This window comes from Vicugna pacos, chromosome 13 (genome assembly GCF_048564905.1).
Source record: "Vicugna pacos chromosome 13, VicPac4, whole genome shotgun sequence".
Lineage (NCBI taxonomy): Eukaryota > Metazoa > Chordata > Mammalia > Artiodactyla > Camelidae > Vicugna > Vicugna pacos.
The window spans coordinates 30,299,308-30,318,223 of record NC_132999.1 but is presented as its reverse complement, the minus strand read 5'-3'; the positions used below and the strand labels follow the sequence as shown (position 1 = coordinate 30,318,223).

The window sequence follows — 18,916 nt, the reverse complement described above, 5'->3', positions numbered from 1 at the left end:
AACCTATCAACAGCATGCCCAAGATATTATGTTTATTTACTTGTAGAGACAGAGAATACACTTGAAAATTTTTTATAGTTATATAGTTAGGCAACAAATCCCTAAATTAACCCTCTAACTCCACAACTAAGAAGTACAAAAATTCTCATAACTGAAGTTAAATTCATAATACTCAGATTAAATACTTTAAAAATATTGAATTTTAAGAAAAGCAAGACGTGGGTAGGGTATAGCTCAGTGGTAGAGTGCATGCCTAGCATGCACGAGGTCCTGAATTCAATCCCCAGTACCTCCACCAAAAATCAATCAATCAATCAATCAATCAACCAAATTATCTCCCCCTGCAAAAAAAAAGCAAGAAGAGTCGTGAAACTTCTAAAAAAAAAAAAGCAGTAGGCGGAGGAGGACTTGCCCTATCAGATATAAATCAGCAAATACAATAATTGAAACAATGTCAGATCAGCATGTGAATAAAGGGATCAATAGTATGAAAAGAAAAATTCAGAAAAAAAATACATATGAGAATTTAGCACACGATTATGGTGGCATTTCAAATCAGTAAGGAAAAGATTGATTATTCAATAAAATATACTAAGTCTGAAAGGTAGCCATCTTGAAAAAAACATAAAGTTGAATCCATACTTATTCCTTACATCAGGACTAATGTAAATTAACAGAGAAACCATAAAAAAATTTAAATCTTAATAATTCATTTACATAAAAACAATGACTTCTTTATCGGAAAAAAAATCACCACAAAGCCAAGAGACAAATGATAAACTGGGAAAAAAATCTGCAACTCATATAGACAACAAACTGTTTCCCTAATATATAAAGAGCCTCTAGAATTCAATTAAAAAAAAAGACCAAAATCAAAGAAAACGGGCACTGGCTATACAGACATTTCACATAAAGACAATGTAAATGGCTCATAAGCATGAAAAAAACTACTCAGCTTCACTCCATAAAACCAAGAGGAAAAATTAAAACCACACTTACATTCCATTTGTCACTTACAAATTGACAAGGACCAAAAGTTTGACAACAGTATGTTAGCAAAAAAGTACATTCAATCAATTGCTGGTGGGAGTGTGAACTAATATAACCACTATGGAAGAGAAGTTGAAATTACATGTGAAAATTACAAAGCACAAACTTTGGAAACATCAATTCTACTTCTGAGAATTTACACGTATAAATATATTTCTGCACATGCAAAATGACATAGATTCAAGATTACTATTCATGGCAGCATTTTTTTAAATAATAAAAGACTAGAAACAAGCTAAAATGTATCAATAGGAAGTTAAAGAAATAATGGTAAATAGAAGCAAGGAATTACTATGCAGCTATAAAAAATAATGAGGAAGATTTTATGTAAAGATCTCTAAAACATACTAAGTTATTCAAAAAGGTATAGAACTGTGTGTATAGTACGCTACAATTAATGTAAACTGAGGAAACAGGTATTTATATTTCTTTATATATATAACAACTCTGGAAGATACACAAGAAACTAATAAGAGCAGTAACCATTAAGAAAGAAAATCAGGAAGAGTGACATAAGTTGGGGAAAATTTTTTTAATATAGTAAATTTTAATTTTCAAATCACGTGGTAAAATTTTTTTAAACTAATTACAATTTAAATTCAAGAGCATTTCTTACAAATCTTGGTGGAGGAACAGCCAGGTTCAAACTACTCAGTGAAACCTCCAATCCATTCTGGGCACATGCCACAAGACGCAAAGCAACAAAGAATTCCTGAGAAAGAAAAGTATGAATGTTAAGAGCATTATCTATCTATCCATTCATCCATCCATCCATCTACACACATATGTTGAATCTGAAAATATAAAACAATTCACAATTACTTTTATGTAGCACTGACTATAACAGCAAATGCTCTAAAATTGAAAACAGATCTATGTAGAAAGATGTTCCTAATATTATAAATAGCAAAAAAATAATATAAATAGGAAAATAAACTGACACACACAATTACTGGAGATTATACAAAATTAATAATCATGCTTCAAAGAATATTTAATGATGTCAAGAAATGATTTTGGCGGGGGAGGGTTTAGCTCAGGGGTAGAGCGTGTGCCTAGCAAGCACAAGGTCCTGGGTTCAATCCCCAGTACCTCCATTAAAAAATAAATGAATAAAACCTAATTCCCCTCTACAAAAGCATACAGTGCTGTATGTCAGTTACACCTAAATGATAAATATAATTTCTTCCTTATAGTTTTATTTAAGTGAGAAAGGGAATCTTGGGGGGAAAAAGCCCAGAAGAAAATAACACCGAGAAGAAAATAAATAAAATGTCACCAAAAGTCATGCCTGGATTTAAGATTATAAATTTTGAACTAGATCAATCAGTCAGGTGACTCAATTATTGCTATTCCAGAAGATCTCAAAGAATAACTATACAACATCTAAAACAATTATTTAACTGCTTGACATCAAAATACTTGTAATCTCTCCCAAAGTTCCTTGGGTTGTTGGCATTTGAAGCCTCAGTCAAAAATTAATGAATGTAAAGACGCTGAAGCAACTAGTTTTCAGTTGTGTTGAGTTATAATCAAGTCTGACAACAGGCGTAACAAAAGCCTTCACTCCAGTTATGATTACTTGCAACTTGTTCATACTCTAATACAGTTGCTGATGCAATCAACCCTTTACTCCTTTTCTCAAATCTCCTGTTCTCACTTAAAACCTTCTTACCCAATTCTTAACCTATTCCTAGAAACTTACAGGCTGTCTGTTTATACAATACCTTGCCTTCACTCTAAAATATCCTGAAAAAATGCTATTTCAAGATCTCCCTTTCTCAGTTAATTCACAGTTAATGCACAGAAACTTGTGCAATCTGACTTCAATTCCCACCATTAGCTGGAGAAACTACTTCCTATATCACAAATAACTTCCTAGCTATCAAATACAGTATTCTTAGAAAAAAAAAAGCCTCATCCTACTTGCTCTTTTGGCAACCTGGACAATATGATCCTCTCTGAAGTGCTCCTCTACCAGCATAGCTTCATAAAGTTCTCCTAGTTCTCTGACCTTTTAAGTATCTTTTGTTGGAGTCAATGCCTCCTCCAACCTTTAAATGCTGATATTCTAACTATTCCAACATTAACCCCTTTTCTCTTCTCATTCTACATGAGATTCAACTGCTCTTGGGTAAACAGATCCACTCTCATGGATGGGCTCTGAAGGGAAATAGACCTGCATTAAATTCTATTTCTGCTACTGGTTGTGAGGCCTTGGGAAAGTTTTAAAAAGAAAAACTCTTTAAAAGGGGGGCTAATATCTACCTTGCAATGTATTATAAGGAACAAAAATAAAAACCACTATAGGAAGAAAACACCTCCTGTCATTTTTTGGCACACAGAAACTCAGTAAGTATTTATTTTTTTAATTTCATATTTTAATTCAAAAATCTATTTCTCCAATGCAAACATCAAAGTTTAACGCAGACCCATAAATCCAGCTGCCTGGCTATAACAAAGACAATTCAAACTCAACATCCAAAGTCCAGGAATAGCAGTGAAGAATTTATTTTACCATAAGCTCAAGAAGACAGGGACCATATCCCATCACATTCACCTCTGTATTTCTAAACTCTCGCTCAAAACAGGTACCCAACAATTATTTGCTGCCTGAGTACAGAACACGCTGGATGCCCATATGAATTTAGTTTTCCCATGTCTCCAGTGTACCAAACTCACCTTTCTGCCCAGAGGCTTCAATGGGGACTGCAATCTAGCCCTGAAATCTCAATTAAGAAACTCTGTATTCTGACCCCTCATCTAATTTTTCTCATCCCTTTTCTGAGTCTGCTTCAGCTATCCTCATAGGGGGAAATTAGCTTTAAGTAGCAGTGCTCAGCTAATGTATTAGCATGTAGCATGCTTTGAATTAAATCCTGTAGAATTCGGAAATCCATCCCCAACAAACAGAACTTTAAATTACTCTGATTGTGTCCAACTGCCATAATCACTTTCACATAAAGTTTACTTTAGACCTATAAACCACGTTTTGATTTATATGTCAGAGTTAAGACCTAGATCAGAATACACTGGACTCAGGTTTGATTAACGAAGAGCTTCTCTTCAAACGTATGAGGCAATACCATCTTAACACATATAACGAATAAAATCCACTTTTATTTATAAGCTTGTACAGTAAGAAATTTAATTAATAAGATACAAAGGGCAAAGTCTCCCTGCATAACTAAGAAAAGTAAATCCCACAATGCTGTTTGAATGTGTCCCCCCAAAATTCATATACTGAAATCTTAACTCCCCAAAATAATGGTATTAGGAGGTAGGGCCTTTGGGAAGAATTTAAGCCATTAGGATGGGGCCCTTGTGAATGGGATTAGTGCTTTACAAAAGAGGGTTCAGAGAAACAGCTAGTATGTTCTGTCATGTGAGGATAAACAAAAGTCTGCAACCAAGAAGAAAGCCCTCACTAGAACCGTGTTGGCACCCTGATTTCAGACTTCCAGCTTCCAGAACTATAAGTAATAAATTTCTGCTGTTTATAAGCCAACCAGTCTGTGGTATTCTGTTAGCAGCCCAAACAGACTAAAACATTCCAGGAGAACTAATGTCACCAAACTAACACTAACCTTTGGGAATTAGGAAGTTTAATGTGTACTGATTGGAAATATTTTCATTGTTATAATACCTGCCATTGCAAAAGCCTAATTTTTGTAAAAACCAATTCTTAGTTTAAAAATACAAAAAATTGCTGGCTATTCTTTACTCTGAATCACTCAAAAATGTTTCATATCAATCTCTGAATCTTACTTGTTTGTTCAGGATACCTTTGCCATCTGTGTCAGCTAAATCCCAGATCTGAAATTCAGGGGAAAAAAAAAGTATCAATCAATATTTTAAACAAAAATCATCTTAAAGATAAATTAAATTCCTGCAATTTATAGCCTCATGCTCTTTGGTAGTCAGATTTAAGAATCACAGAATTAAAAATGGAAAGAAATCTTAAAGGTCATGTAGTATAACCGTACACAAAGATACTAAGATCCAGAGAGGTTAAGCGATTTACTCAAGAACATTCAAGGCATCAGGGAAAGAACTGAAACCCAGGCTCCAACTTCTAGTCCAATGCTTTTTTTTTCATTAACCCTGGTTCTAACTCCAAGTCCAGTACTTTTTCTACTAGAGGCTACTACTTTGATTTTAGATCCTTATTAAGATGATATTCTTCCTTATGAGTTAAGTTGAAATGATGTTTATTTATGAATAATTGAATTATTAATAATGATTTTTTTTAAGGTTTGAATATATATATCATGTACAAGGATTTGCAAGGAGATCATGCCAAGAGAGGGACTTTCCACCTCTCTATGCTCTTTCCTAAGCCTCTCATCCGCTACTCTGTTTACCACATATTAGACAGTTAGAGGAAGTAGGGATAGAGCCAATTCTGAGTGGGTGGCAAGGTGCATATTTCTCCCCAAAATACCCAAATGTACTATTACTTCCTAATTTCATCCTGTTAAAAAGTAATTTATTTTTTAAAAATCTGAGAAACACCTTATTTCTCAAGAGGGTAAATCACTACTCAACAAATTCCCTCCATTGCATTACTGTAACTGCTTCTACAACTGAATTCTAACGGCCAAGTTTCTTGATGGTATTTTTCTGAATTTGCATCCAATTTATGTACACTATTAAATATTCATTATAACCTAGTTATAATGAATAAATATTACCTTTCCAAGTATCAAGTCTGGAAGTCCTGATTTTTTTAGGAACGCAGCAGCATCAGAAGCCAATACCCTTCCGGTATTGCCTGTATCAACCTGAAAAGATACAAACCATAAGCTGACAACAAACATAAAGAAAAAATTATTATTTAACTGCCTTCCTCCTAGTGATTTGGGAACTGACTTTTTCAAAAAAGGAAAAGGAATTCTTTGACTAACAAAGGCCACGGAATATATGTGGAGAGCCATATGAGAAGAGCACCATCTAGACAGGTCTGGCAATTTACAAAGTTTTTTTTTTTTTATCATGCCCATTACACAAATGATAAAACTGAAGCTCAGGGGAAGCAGAACAAATTAGTGGAGTCATAACATTAACACCTGTCTTCTGACTCCAAGTCCTCTATAGTTGCCATTTACATTCCAATAAACAAATGGCAATAGGAGGAAAAAGGCAGCAATTCCTGGAGAGGTCTTCTGACAAATGTGAATAGTTGCACAGTTATTTTTTACCCCCAAATATCTTTAAGTAATTAACTTCTGCTTTTATACTTACTCTTAAGAAACTGCAACACTTTTTGAAAAAAATCAAAGCAATATCAGCTCTAAAACCAGCAGCGGTCCCATTATAAAGAAACATTTAAAAAACTGTTAAGTTCCTAAAGCACATCAAGGAAAACACATCATTTTAAGTGATGGGGACTTTCCTTCAAGACAGAATGAGGTTACCAAGAACAGAAAAACAGTTCAAAAAAATAATGACTCTCACTTCTGTAGAGATTTCCTAAAGTAAAGTTCTATTTGTAAAAATGAAAAGTAAATTTTAAAATGTCATGGGAACAGTAACATAACACTAGGATATTTGTGAGGTAGCTGTTTTTCCACTTTGGTTAAAAGATTAAGTTTGCTATAAACATATACAAAGCATTTCAGACAGATCAATCCCAGTAAAGAAGCAAAAGAGAAATCCTTTCTTTCAAGTGCTAGAACACTGGATAAATCAGGCTATTCAGCAAAAAAGAATCGCCCAATCCAAATTTGGGGTAATCAGGAAGTACAAGAAGGGGTGGGAAATCTGCCTCTAGAATTCTCCAGAACTCCTTTTCTTTGCTCACTCCCTGACCAGGGTGGGAGTAAAAAGGAACACCTGTGCCCACACAGCCAAAGAACAGAGGCATTCAGGGGAAATACTGATTAAATTCTTACAAAATATTTATGTACTATATTCTAATGGAGAATTTTACTGTTTTCCATTCTTTTGGTTACTATAGTAAAAGAAACAGTCTTTGTCATCTACAGGCAGTTTCTGTTGTACTCTGATGCTTGACTAAAGGCTTGACTGGCTTGACTAAGCTACAAGCCAGAACCTGTGCTTTCAACAAAGAAAGAGCTTCAGAGCCTCTTGGAACGTTTTTTAAAAAACTTTTTAATTTTTCTTGTTCTTTTTTTTTCTGTAGTTTTTTTTTCTTTTTAAAGCCCAGTATTTTCTTTTGGGGGGGAGGGGATTGGGTTTATTTGTTTATTTTATTATTATTTTTTAATGGAGGTACTGGGGATTGAACCCAGGACCTCATGCACGAGCACACACTCGACCACTGAGCTATATACCCTCGCCCCTACTCTGAACTATTAACACTTCAAAATACAGACTTTTGGGTAAAGAATTCTAGGCTGACAACACTTAAGTCTATCAGTACAATCTATAAGTTGTCTAAGTCAGAATTCCAGACTCTGCATTCCGGAAGTAGATATATCTCATGAAAGCAGACTCCTGATCCAAGATGCAGGGGAACAAGAATTAATTACGGGGGGGGAGGGTATAGCTCAAGTGGCAGAGTGCATACTTAGCATGCATGAGGTCCTGGGTTCAATCTCCAGTACCTCCTCTACAAAATAAATAAATAAACCTAATTACCACCCCCCAAAACTAAAAATTTAAAAAAAATTACATAGAACTGAATAAAGTGTTAAGGAAAATTCAATTATGATTATTTACAGAGGATAATGTTGATATTATTTTTAATATTCTATTTTCTAATGGATATGTGGAAAAGCCCTTTCTTTTCTTCTTATTTTAACCTTCAGTTTAGTAGGTTCTGCTTTTGTAAGCTCAATGAAAGAGTTTTCAATGGTATGATTCTCACTGACCCTTCAGAGATCAAAAACAAATTCTTTAACTGAAGGTTTTTACTTTCTACGGCACTATAGCTAATAAGTAAGTTAAATAACAATTTCTTCTCCTTTTAATCAGGATACAGTCGAGTAAACTAATTGTACAAAAACAAGGCCATATTTGAGAAGAATCGTATTTTACTCAGATAGAACAAGCTGCTATTAAGGATCAAGGATTGACTTCATGTAGAGCCAAGGTCTACAGAGCACCCCGAAGAAGACAGGATTGCAACCTTGTTTGTAAGTCCCAGTCTCTCAAGTAGTAAAGCAAGGTCACTTAGTAGGCTAGGAAACTTAGCAGATATGGGAATCCTCAAGTTGAGATAAATTCACTCAAATTTATATGTACTGCAGGTAAAATATGAAGGGGAGAATTTCTGAAGTTTGGATCCCAGCCTTAAAACAGAGGAATAAATAACAGAGGCTTAAAAAAGTACAACCTGAGATTCTTTAGAAATTTCCAACAGAAATTAATTATCTGGTCTTAGAAGTTATTAAATAATAAGGTTATGGCTCTACATTTGCAAGTCACACCCAAGGAGACCTATAATGGTTCATTAACACTTGCTGCAACTATGTAGATAGCCAGTTCAAATGTAGTAAGACCAGTCTCTTCTGTAATCATGATCACAAGGTGAAGAGATTGTTAAGAAAAATAATCTGGTATTTGGAAACGGGCATATAAAACTGTCTATGCTCTCAGACTATCTGATCTATGGTATGCATCTTTGGCTTTCTATCAATTAGGCTATTTTACACTCTGTAGGGATAGAGTTTAAATCATAGAAAACTGATAGCAATGCAAATGAATCCTGTCCATACCAATGAAATGAATTTCCTCTGATGGAGCATATAAATCTCTATAACTCATATTCCCATTTTTACATCCTACTGGTCCTCCCAATAATTAATGACTTGAATAAAATCATTGATACATGTTCATTTTATATTTGTATAAGAGTTATGGTTTTAATTTCATAAAAATTAAATTTTAATAAATCTTAAAAACAACATAAAAGTCATTTATGTTTAGCTTATAAATTAATATGGATGTTTATATCTGGAAGAATAGATCTAACGCTACATGGATTTTTAAGATAGATATTTAAGACAATTAAGTGGGCTTAATTATGTTTCCTTCATTTTTCTGAGAGCTTGTCAAAAGCATTAATCAAAGCAGGAGGTTAAAGCACAAGAAAATGAAAACAAGAAATGTCAAATTTATTCAACTGACTAGTAATCTGAATGTATACAATGAAGAGTTGATCATATATTTTATGCTCAAGCTAGGAAGACAAAAAAAAAAAATCTTACCTGTCTATAGTATTTTTCATATAGAGGATTCCCACTTGATAACTAAAATAAATAAATAATTAGAAATTAAATCCTATTTAACAACCATTCCATTAATACTTTTGCATTCATTCAACAGACATGAGAAACAAAAATGAATATGATTAAAATATCCTTGATTTCAAAAGGTTTGGTTTTCTTTCTTTTTAGGAGCAAGGAAGGGGAAAGTGAATAGGCAGCCATACTGATTACTAAGAATCAGGTAAGAAATAAAACAAGAATTTTAAAATTATTTTTGACATCAGAACTCTTCTTCATGTAAAATTTTACTCAGAAACACAGTATATAATAAATTAGATAGGAAATAATTTGGTTAAAGATCAGCTGAAAAGCACAAAGCCTTAAGCACACATCCTCTACCCAAGTGTCCAAGGTACCAATGAATACAATTCAAAACTCACTTCGATAAAACAATCAAATGAATATATAAACTTAATGTTCAAAAAGATGATATTATCAGATCTGAAATGGTTGTAGATAGGGAGTGCCATTCAATTCATACGACAGTTCAAAGGATTCCTTCGTCAGCTAATAAACAGATATATTATTTCATCTGAAAGGCAGCTTAGCAGTATCAATGTTTGAAGGCTCAGGTTAACCTCATGAAAGAGTAAGAATGTTCTGGAACTAGGAAGAGAGTCCAGGAAGGCTTCATGAGGGTGACACAAGTGCAGAAATTTGAGGTATGGAGAAAGGGAGATGACGATTCTATACAGAGTTAACAGCATGCATTAACGCATACAATTAACAGAAAGCTCAGTTATGTTTGGAAAGAATAGTAATGAGTTCTGAATGGTGACAAGGATTAGAGATAAGACTGTGAAGTGTTGCAGAAGACAATCTGTAAAGGGCTTCATCTGCCATGGTCAAAGAAAACAAGGATGGAAAAGGGGACAGATTCAAGAGCTATTAACTTAGCATTAGCTCTAAGTGGTTATTCATATGTGAAAAGGAAAAGTAGGATGGAATGTAGAGGACCACTTAGGAAGCAATTTTAATGGCCCTACAGAGGACCTGAAAACTAGCAATGGCAAAAAAAAAAAGGAAGGGTATGGTTTGAAGAAAAAAATTTAAGACATATTTGACAGGTCTTATTCAGTAGATGAGGGGCAGGGGAGGCTTAGTTAGAAATACAAAGTTAAACTGGGAAAAAAAATCTTCAAACATCAAGGTTGGGCCTACAGTCTTAATGACTGAATGACTCCTTTGAGAACACATTATACTAAGTGCTTTATAAATACTACTATACTAAACCTTGTGAGCCATATATTATCATCCCAGTATTCAAATAAGGAAATCTATTGTGAAGGTTAATTTTATGTGTCAATTTGGCTAGGCTATGGTACTGAGTGGTCAAACACCAGTCTAGATATTACTGTAAAGGTATTTTTTTCAGATCTGATTAACATTTAAATCAATAAACTTTGAGTAAAGCAGATTACTCTCCATAATGTGGGTAGGCCTCATCCAACGCGCTGAAAGCCCAATGAGAGAAAAGACTGAGGTCCCCTGAGGAAGAAGGAATTCTGCCTCCAGAGTGCTTTCATACTCAAATGCAACATCAACTCTTCCCTGGGTCTCCAGCCTGCCGTGAGGATTTAGGAGTTGTCAGCCTTTACAATCACATGAGCCAATCCCTTAAAATTAATCAGTCACTGTGTATATCTATCCTGTTACGTTCTGTTTCTCTGAAGAACCCTAACACCTAGTCTCAACGAGGTTACTTGTCCAAGCTTTTAATAGCAGAGCCTGGATGTAAATGCACGTCTGTCCCACTCTAAGCTCCATGCTCTTTCACAACACCATGCTATTTCCCAATGCCTTGGTTTGCTCAGCAGAGTGCAATCCATTGTCTCAACATCCCATCCAGTGTACCACTTAACACAGATATCTTATTTTCTTAAATGAACTACTATTATTAATCACTGCATTAACATAGACCAAGATGAATTTAGCACACTTCTCCTGTATACATCTTACTTCTGGCCAAGGTATCAGCTAGTAGTGTGTAAGTGCTCTAACTACTTGAACAAGCGACAAAATCGTACAGAGGACAAGTGATAATTCCACCTTTTACCTGATTCTTCACAGGTAAAACATAACTAACATCTTTTCAAGGATATCGTATGAATGACTCACCAAAAGGTATCCTCAGACACAAGCAACCATGGACAACTAACTCCTTATAACCTTTCAAGACAATGGAAGAAGTACTTTGACACTGGTGCTCCTGGGGCTATGTGGTGTGCCAGTCAGTGACTTGTGCAATGACTTGCAAAATGCACCAGGCCACCAGCTGGCTAAGTAAGTGAGAAATTACAGGTTAGGCGTTAATGAAGTATCTGTGAGGAGTCAACAGTCTAAAAACTCATGAGGTGGTTTTGTGGTTGTCGTTTATTGCAGGGTATAATCCTACAACTGTTTATTTTGTTGTTTGACAATCTTTTTCTTATTATCCAATAAAGCCTTTCGGGAGCAATGAGCTAAAGAGAAGAAACTGTATGTTTAATATAAAATTAAGTATTAAATTTTCATTTCTCTAGAAAATGGATAGACAATTACTGCATAAAACTTTTGAGGCTATTTCTATTTATCATGAAGCTCTAGTGTTATCACTGTTAATGAGTCAGCTGCAAATATCAAAATTTCATATATCCACAGTTAAAATTTCAAGGATAAAAATAGTACGGAAAACAAAACAGCACTTCAACATGGCAATATGTGTGCTCTACTTGCAACATGTCATCAGTTTTTAAGGGCTGGAATCTTTGAAAGACTGACTTTATAAATCCAACCTAAGTTTTTCAGTATTGAATCTTTTTGAAAACAAGTCCTCTAAAGATTGGCTGCATATTGTTAAAAATCAGTGGGAAATCTTAAAGTTCAATGAATAAAGATTTAAAAGAAATTCAGCTATTAAAGATTTTAGCAAATACCAATTATTAGAAAGAAAGTCTCCCAAGACATTGAAACATATTCCTAAAAAGCAAGGGAAGGACTGAACAGATTAAATCATGGGAGCTCAAATAGTATACAATATTTAACTTTGAAATTCCGTCATTACACTTTGTAATGAATTCTAGAAGTTCTATCAAAAGAGTCTTCCTATTTTTAACAGGATAAATTTATATTCTGTACTGGAATGAAATAAAGGCACAGAAAGCTTATAATTTTGCAGCAGGTAAATTTAGTGGGACATGTAAAATAATAAAAAAAGGGCAACTTATATATGACAAGATTTGTCTTATTAAAAATTTGTCTAAGAGTACCTTTAAGAGGCAAAAAGACAATGCCTGTGAAAATATTGAGGCTTATTTATAGTTTTCAATAAGAAAAAATTAGAACTAATAATATTCTCCATTTAGCACAATTTTTCCTGAGTTAGCCAGGTACATCACAACATCTAAAGAGTATATTAGCAATTAAAAATATTGCTGGTTACAGAGAAGAGTTAAGAAGTAGTGATTACCAATCACAAGTTGTAAAATGTAACTTTGAGAAATTTATAAAATTTATGAAAAAATTAAAACTAGTTAAATTACATTGGAAAATAAAGATACTCAGTAAAGTATTTGTGACATAATATTAGAGACAGATATGGCTGAGAAGCTGACAAAACTATCATTATTACCAAGAATTATTATTCTGCTTGTGTTTTTAAATATTCTTATAATCCATGTAGACTTTATTTTGTTGTAATACAGAACAAATACTTCAGAAAATTTTAATTTTGAAAACAGAACCATTTCTTACTTATCTAGTAATATAACAAAACCATTTTGATGATAAAAAATAAATATTTCAAAAAACATATAAAACTCTATAATGTCCCTTTCATCCTCAAATATGTCCCCATTTGAATAAAAAATTATATATTCACCCTATTCACAGACAAGGGTATAAATACTTTGCTACAGAAAGCAAATGAAATACATTCCATCAATAACAAAGAGTTAATTTTTAAAAATAATTCAGTTGAATTTTATTACCCAGAAAAAAATTCATAAATAGTAAAAAAATTCTTAACTCCAAACTGTACCTTATTAATCATCACATTACAGACTCGTTGACTACTATATAAAAACATCTGAGATGGCATTAGCTCACTAAGTATTCTAAAGTACATCCTGTGCTTATTAACTGCACTAATACGACACAGCTAAATGAGAATGGAAAAAGCCATCAAACTTGCCAATTCGTTCATCAAGCAAGATGACCAAAGAGTGTGTTTGGTGTATCTTGGTAAAACTGACTTTTTTTTTTTACTAAAACAATAAAATTTTAGATAAAAGAAAATCACACATACACAACACATATAATGAGTGCATAGAGAAAAAAAATTTGAAAGGCATAGCTAAAATAGTAACTGATTTTTCTGGATAGTGGAATTATAAATGATTTTTACAGTCTTCTTTATACTGCTCTATGCTTTCGGAAAAAATTTTTTATAATAAGCACTTCCTACTCTTAGAACAAATTAGAACAAAACAATAAAGCTATTTTCAATTTGGAAAAAAATGTAAAAATCCAAAAATCAGAAATCAAAAATCACATATGAATTTTTAGCAACTAGATTAATTTCTAAAGGAAAACTTCTAAACTAAAGTTATCAAAATCAAAATCTGACTTTTAAAAATTCTAAAATTATTATAATTTAAAGGCATTTATTGATTCATTGGCTATTATAAACTTTTATCAGTTGTCACAAAGTAAAATATTCATAAATGTAAGAAAAATTTCTTCTAAAGAGTCGATAGCTATTTATTACTAGTCTGAAAAAAATGTTATGTGCCTGTAAAAGATGTTAGAAAGCCAATACAGTTTGGAAAAAACAAAACAACCAAACCAAAAAAATCACTCACATTTTGGTAATGGATAGGCCTGGATTCATAGTCCATTCCACTACTTCTTAAGTGTACGATCTTGAGCAACTTATCTCACCTCTCTGAAAGACTTGCCTTCTCATTTGTAAAGTGCTAATATCTATTCTTCATAGGTTTTGTATGAATTAAATTAAACAGAATTAAACAGAGATGGCTAATTGTTCCCTTCTCCTCTTTCTTTAGTAATAATACCCCTAAGCTTTATTTGGACATGTGGAGACCTAGCTTAAGCTACATTCTCAGTCTCTCTTGCAATCCCAGTTTTCCTCAATGGAATGTGAAAGGAAATAATGTGTCCAACTTCCAGGTCCTGCACTTACGGGAAGGAGAATGCCCTCTACCTTCCAGCCCTTCTTCGAGCTGGACAGAATGCAGATATGGTGGTGAAACATGGAGCAGCTACCCAAACTGAGAGATGGAAAACATGGCTGAGAATAAAAGAGCAATAGGGGAAAAGGGCCTAGGTCTCTGACACTATCATGAAGCTGTCATATCAGCCCTATACCACTTACTTTACTTACTTAGACAGTTACTTGAGGGAGATAAATTCTCTCTTGTTTAAGTTACTGTTTTTGGCTTGAACCAATATCCTAACTAATCCAGTGAAAACCAACCAAACAAACAAAAAAAAAACCCTGCTATGTTTAGTAAGAAAAATCAAGTAAAGTATAATAAATTTTATTAAGAAAAAAGTTATTTGAAAAAGTTATACTATCCTAAGGTCTGGTAGGTTGTACTGTAACTCTCAATCATTTATTCTCCTCTTACAAGAGTATTAACATCCCTGCCTGTTGCCATGTGACTTGCAGCGCCTCTCTGTGGGTACCCTAATGTTGACTTGGCCATGTGACTTACTTTGGCCAATGAAATATGAGAACGTTCCAGTTCCAAGTAGAAGCTTTAAGAGCTATTGTGTGTTTCCACCAGCTCTTGCTCTTTTCTCTCTGCCAAGAGAACAGTATGTCACAAATAGGGGGTGCTCCTTCAGCCTGGATCCTGAAATGAAAAAGAATCGTGGAGTAGAACCATAGCTGGCTACTAGGGAACCTATAATGTGAGCAATAAATAAACCTTTGTTATTGTAAACTACTCATATTTTGGGCTGTTTCTTAGTGCAACCTAATCTAGCAAAGGTTAACATATAGGTAATCTAACACCAAAGTATACCAGGTAGTGGAGGGCAGGTTGAAAAGAGGTCCTGGTTATTAGGGAAATTCATAGATTAATACATAAATGTCCAGAGTTGCTTCACATGAAATTTTTAGTTTCATTTTTTGGGGGGTTAAGTAGTGGGAGGAAATGCTGGATTATATAACTTTGAGAGTCTATGACTCTATAGTGCACAAAATGAACTGAAGTTTTAAATACTATCAGGCTTATTGCAAATGGTTATAGTGCAATGTGGAAAAAGGTAAAAATAGACAGACATCCTCCAAAACATAATGCCAATCTTTTTTAATCACAATGTCACATGATACAAAGAATAGCCAGTGAATAAGTTAATAAAATGAAGAGGAGAGTGGGTATGAATACTAAGGAGTAGCATTAAGGATCTTTGTGATGGAACAGTTCTTTATCTTAATTATGGTTATAGCTACATGAATCCATGCATGATAAAACTGCATATGCACAGAACTATGTACATACACACAAGTAAGTATCTATAAAACTGATGATATTTGAATAAGGTGTGTGAACTGTGCCAACGTCAACTTCCTGATTTTGCTATTATACTATAGGAATATGTGTTACAAAAATTATGGACAACTGGGCCAAGGGTATATGGGACCTCTCTGTACTATTTTGTTGCAACTTTCCATGAAAAGGTGGTGTGGAAGACCGTGGTGAAGCAGAGAGAAGGTGACAATCCAGACAAAAATATGACTGTGTATAAAGGCAAACAGATACAGAACTCAAGGCAGTAAAAAGGAGATAAGGCAACAGATTTTACTCTTTCAAATAAACCACTCAGTATCTTTTTAGTTTTGCTCTCTCTAAAACTGTATGAAAATAATTAAAAATTCAGTACTAGTGAACATTTTTTAAAAAAGTGTTATAATGCACACAGTTTTCTGGGTAATTTGCCATACAAGTACTTTTGACATATTAACACACAAAAATTCAGCTATTTAGAATTCAGCCTCCTAATACTCCTTTTTCAAGAGAGCTGAGGAACCAGAGGGGAAGCCCCTACATTTTTTCACTCCACCATAACCACTACCACCCCTCTAATGGTGGAACAACAACTCTTAAGACCAAAGTACCAAATGAATACAACCAGAAGGGTCTATGCTTTTATATACATATATTTACACAATGTGAATGGTTTCCAGGGAAGGAGACTCAAACCTTCTGACAGGCTTGTGATGTCTAAAAAAGACTTGTGTATTTCACAGCACAAAGGAAAACAGGGTGGAAACTAACAGTACAAGGAAGAGAAGAATAAAAAAATTAAAAGGAGCAATAGTGATAAATAGCAATCCAAACTAAAGAGTCAAGAGAAAGTAATAAAGAAACTTTAGAAAGGAGCTGGGTATATAGGATGGAGAAGAGCAAGTCATCTGAGCAGTCCTCACTGTCCAAGCTGGTGAGGAAGAGCTCAAGGAAACAGAAGCAGCCATCTGAGCAGCTCCCTCAGCTCCTTTAGAGAATGCACATTATAAACTCTCAGCTCTGTTATTCACAACTCATTTAATAATTTAATAAACATATACTGGATGTCTTCTAGGGGCAGAACAATAGGTTTAGGTATCTGGGGTTACAAAAATCATATAGGGCTCCTGCCCTCAAAACAGCTTATATTCTAGTAAAAGTTGCAAAAAAAAAGTAGCTTCATTCTGCAAACATGCTAACATCTCAACGCTTGTTCTATGACAAACCATATAAATTGATAACAAAGTTAGCAGGCAAAGACCTAAGAATACTCTAAGAACAGTATTGTAAAGAAAGCTTTCAAAATCTGGATATAAGAATACATTTGCTTTGGAGATTATCAGAAATAAAAGATTAAAGGAACTTTGAGTAGATAAAGAATTTCAAAAGACAGTACAACTGTATACTACCGAAAAACAATAGGTATAAACAGACCATACCAGCAACTCAAACCAATAGTGGACTAGCTTTTGCTAAATCTTATTCAACCTGATCAAAAATCTAGGTGGCAGAGTGACAAAGAATGAATACAAACACTAGTTTTGGTCTCTCATCAAAAGACAGTGAGTCCTACATATACCATCCTCGCCAGCCCAAAACAAACAGAAATCACTGGAAGAAGCATTATCTCTCAGCATGAGTAACGAACATGTGGATTTAAAAAATTCATATAAGAAACAAATGGTTGCTGTCCAGTTTTAACCACCTGTCTATCTCAGGTTCCAAGAATGGGATTAAAACCCTTTTTGCTCCTCCGTGCAGCTTGTCCACATTGTTTTAAAACCAAAGACAAAATAAAGCTCTACTCTTTTGAGGCTCTTCTCTGAATTTTCAGAGAAATTACTCTCTCCTCTTATCACTGTTATCTTTTAACCTTCTGGTCTCTCTACCTCATTCATCTAAAGGTTTGGCACATAGCTCATTGTCTTCTTCTCCATTCTAAATCTCCATCAAATTGGATGACTTCATCATAGGCTTGAACAACCCATCTAACAATCAGGCTTCTTACTTCCTTGACCTCCTTAACTCCAATGGTCTCTCCAAAACATGTGGTCATACAATGTACCATCAATGTGGATACGTTATGACCTAGTCACCCTATTAATCCCATGGTAACATTCTTTGTGGTCCTTCTATCTTTATCCAAAACTGCTCTACCTCCCAAATTACTATTTCAAGCATCTTGTTCTCCTCTGACCTCTGTAAGACCTCTAATCCATGGACCCTTTCATTTTGACTGTGATCCATCAGATCAGACCCTCTCTTTGCTGTATTTTCCTCCTCATTCAATGTATATTCTATGGTGTGTCATTTCAATAATCCTCTTGCCAATAACCTAAATTCCCTTGTTCCTCTTGTCTTTTGATCACACCAGTATAGGAAAACTCCAAACCTGGATGAACCAAATATCCTCTTTCTGTGGGGCTACAGCTAAAAAGGTCCTTCAATAAGGCAGTCTGGTATTACAAAAATTCATGATCTCTGTATTAGTGATTACTGTTATTAGTTTGCTAGGGCTGCTATAAAATAAGTACCATAAACTGGGTGGCTTAGAAGAACAGAAACTTGTCTCACAGTCTGGAGACCAGGAGTCCAAAAACAAGGTGTTAGCAGGGCTAAGCTCCCTCTGAAGGCACTAGAGAAGGATCTGCTCCAGGCTTCTCTCCTACTTCCGGTAGTTCCTCGGCTTATGGCAACTTAGGTCCAATCGCCCCATAACATTTTCCCTGTGTGTATGTGTGTTTGTGTCCAAATTTCTTCTTTGATGAGGACACCAGATATTTTGTATTAGCAGCCCATTCTACTCCAGCAGGACCTCATCATAACTGAATTACATCTCTAACAACTATTTCCAAGTAAAGTCTCATTCTGAGATACTGGGCGGGGTGTTAGAACTTCAACATATAAGTTGAGGGAGACACAATTCAACCCATAACAATCAGTAACCTCAAAATTTTCTGCCAAACCTACTCTTCAACCCACTCTCCACAACTATTTCAGGGATAAATGTGACCTTAATTAGCTCAATCAGAGAAAATCACAGTTCTTTTGTGGAAGCTACCAGAAAAGAGGCTCTCTTTTCCACTAGAGTTGGAGTTACAAAATATACAAACCTGA

General features: G+C 34.4%; 1 protein-coding gene across 3 annotated transcripts in view; it reads right to left on the bottom strand.

The window, feature by feature from the left end:
• EPS15 (epidermal growth factor receptor pathway substrate 15) overlaps window positions 1-18,916 on the bottom strand; it is a 121,474-nt gene that overhangs the window by 84,810 nt on the left and 17,748 nt on the right. For 2 of the 3 annotated variants that reach the window (XM_072974460.1, XM_072974461.1), the window contains exons 2-5: window positions 9,225-9,266; window positions 5,745-5,834; window positions 4,819-4,866; window positions 1,667-1,762 (exon numbers count right to left, since the gene is read on the bottom strand). In XM_072974460.1, the coding sequence (XP_072830561.1) occupies window positions 1,667-1,762; window positions 4,819-4,866; window positions 5,745-5,834; window positions 9,225-9,266 (276 nt within the window). Of the gene's footprint in view, window positions 1-1,666; window positions 1,763-4,818; window positions 4,867-5,744; window positions 5,838-9,224; window positions 9,267-18,916 lie in introns of those variants that run through there. The other variant, XM_072974462.1, reaches the window with a different exon arrangement.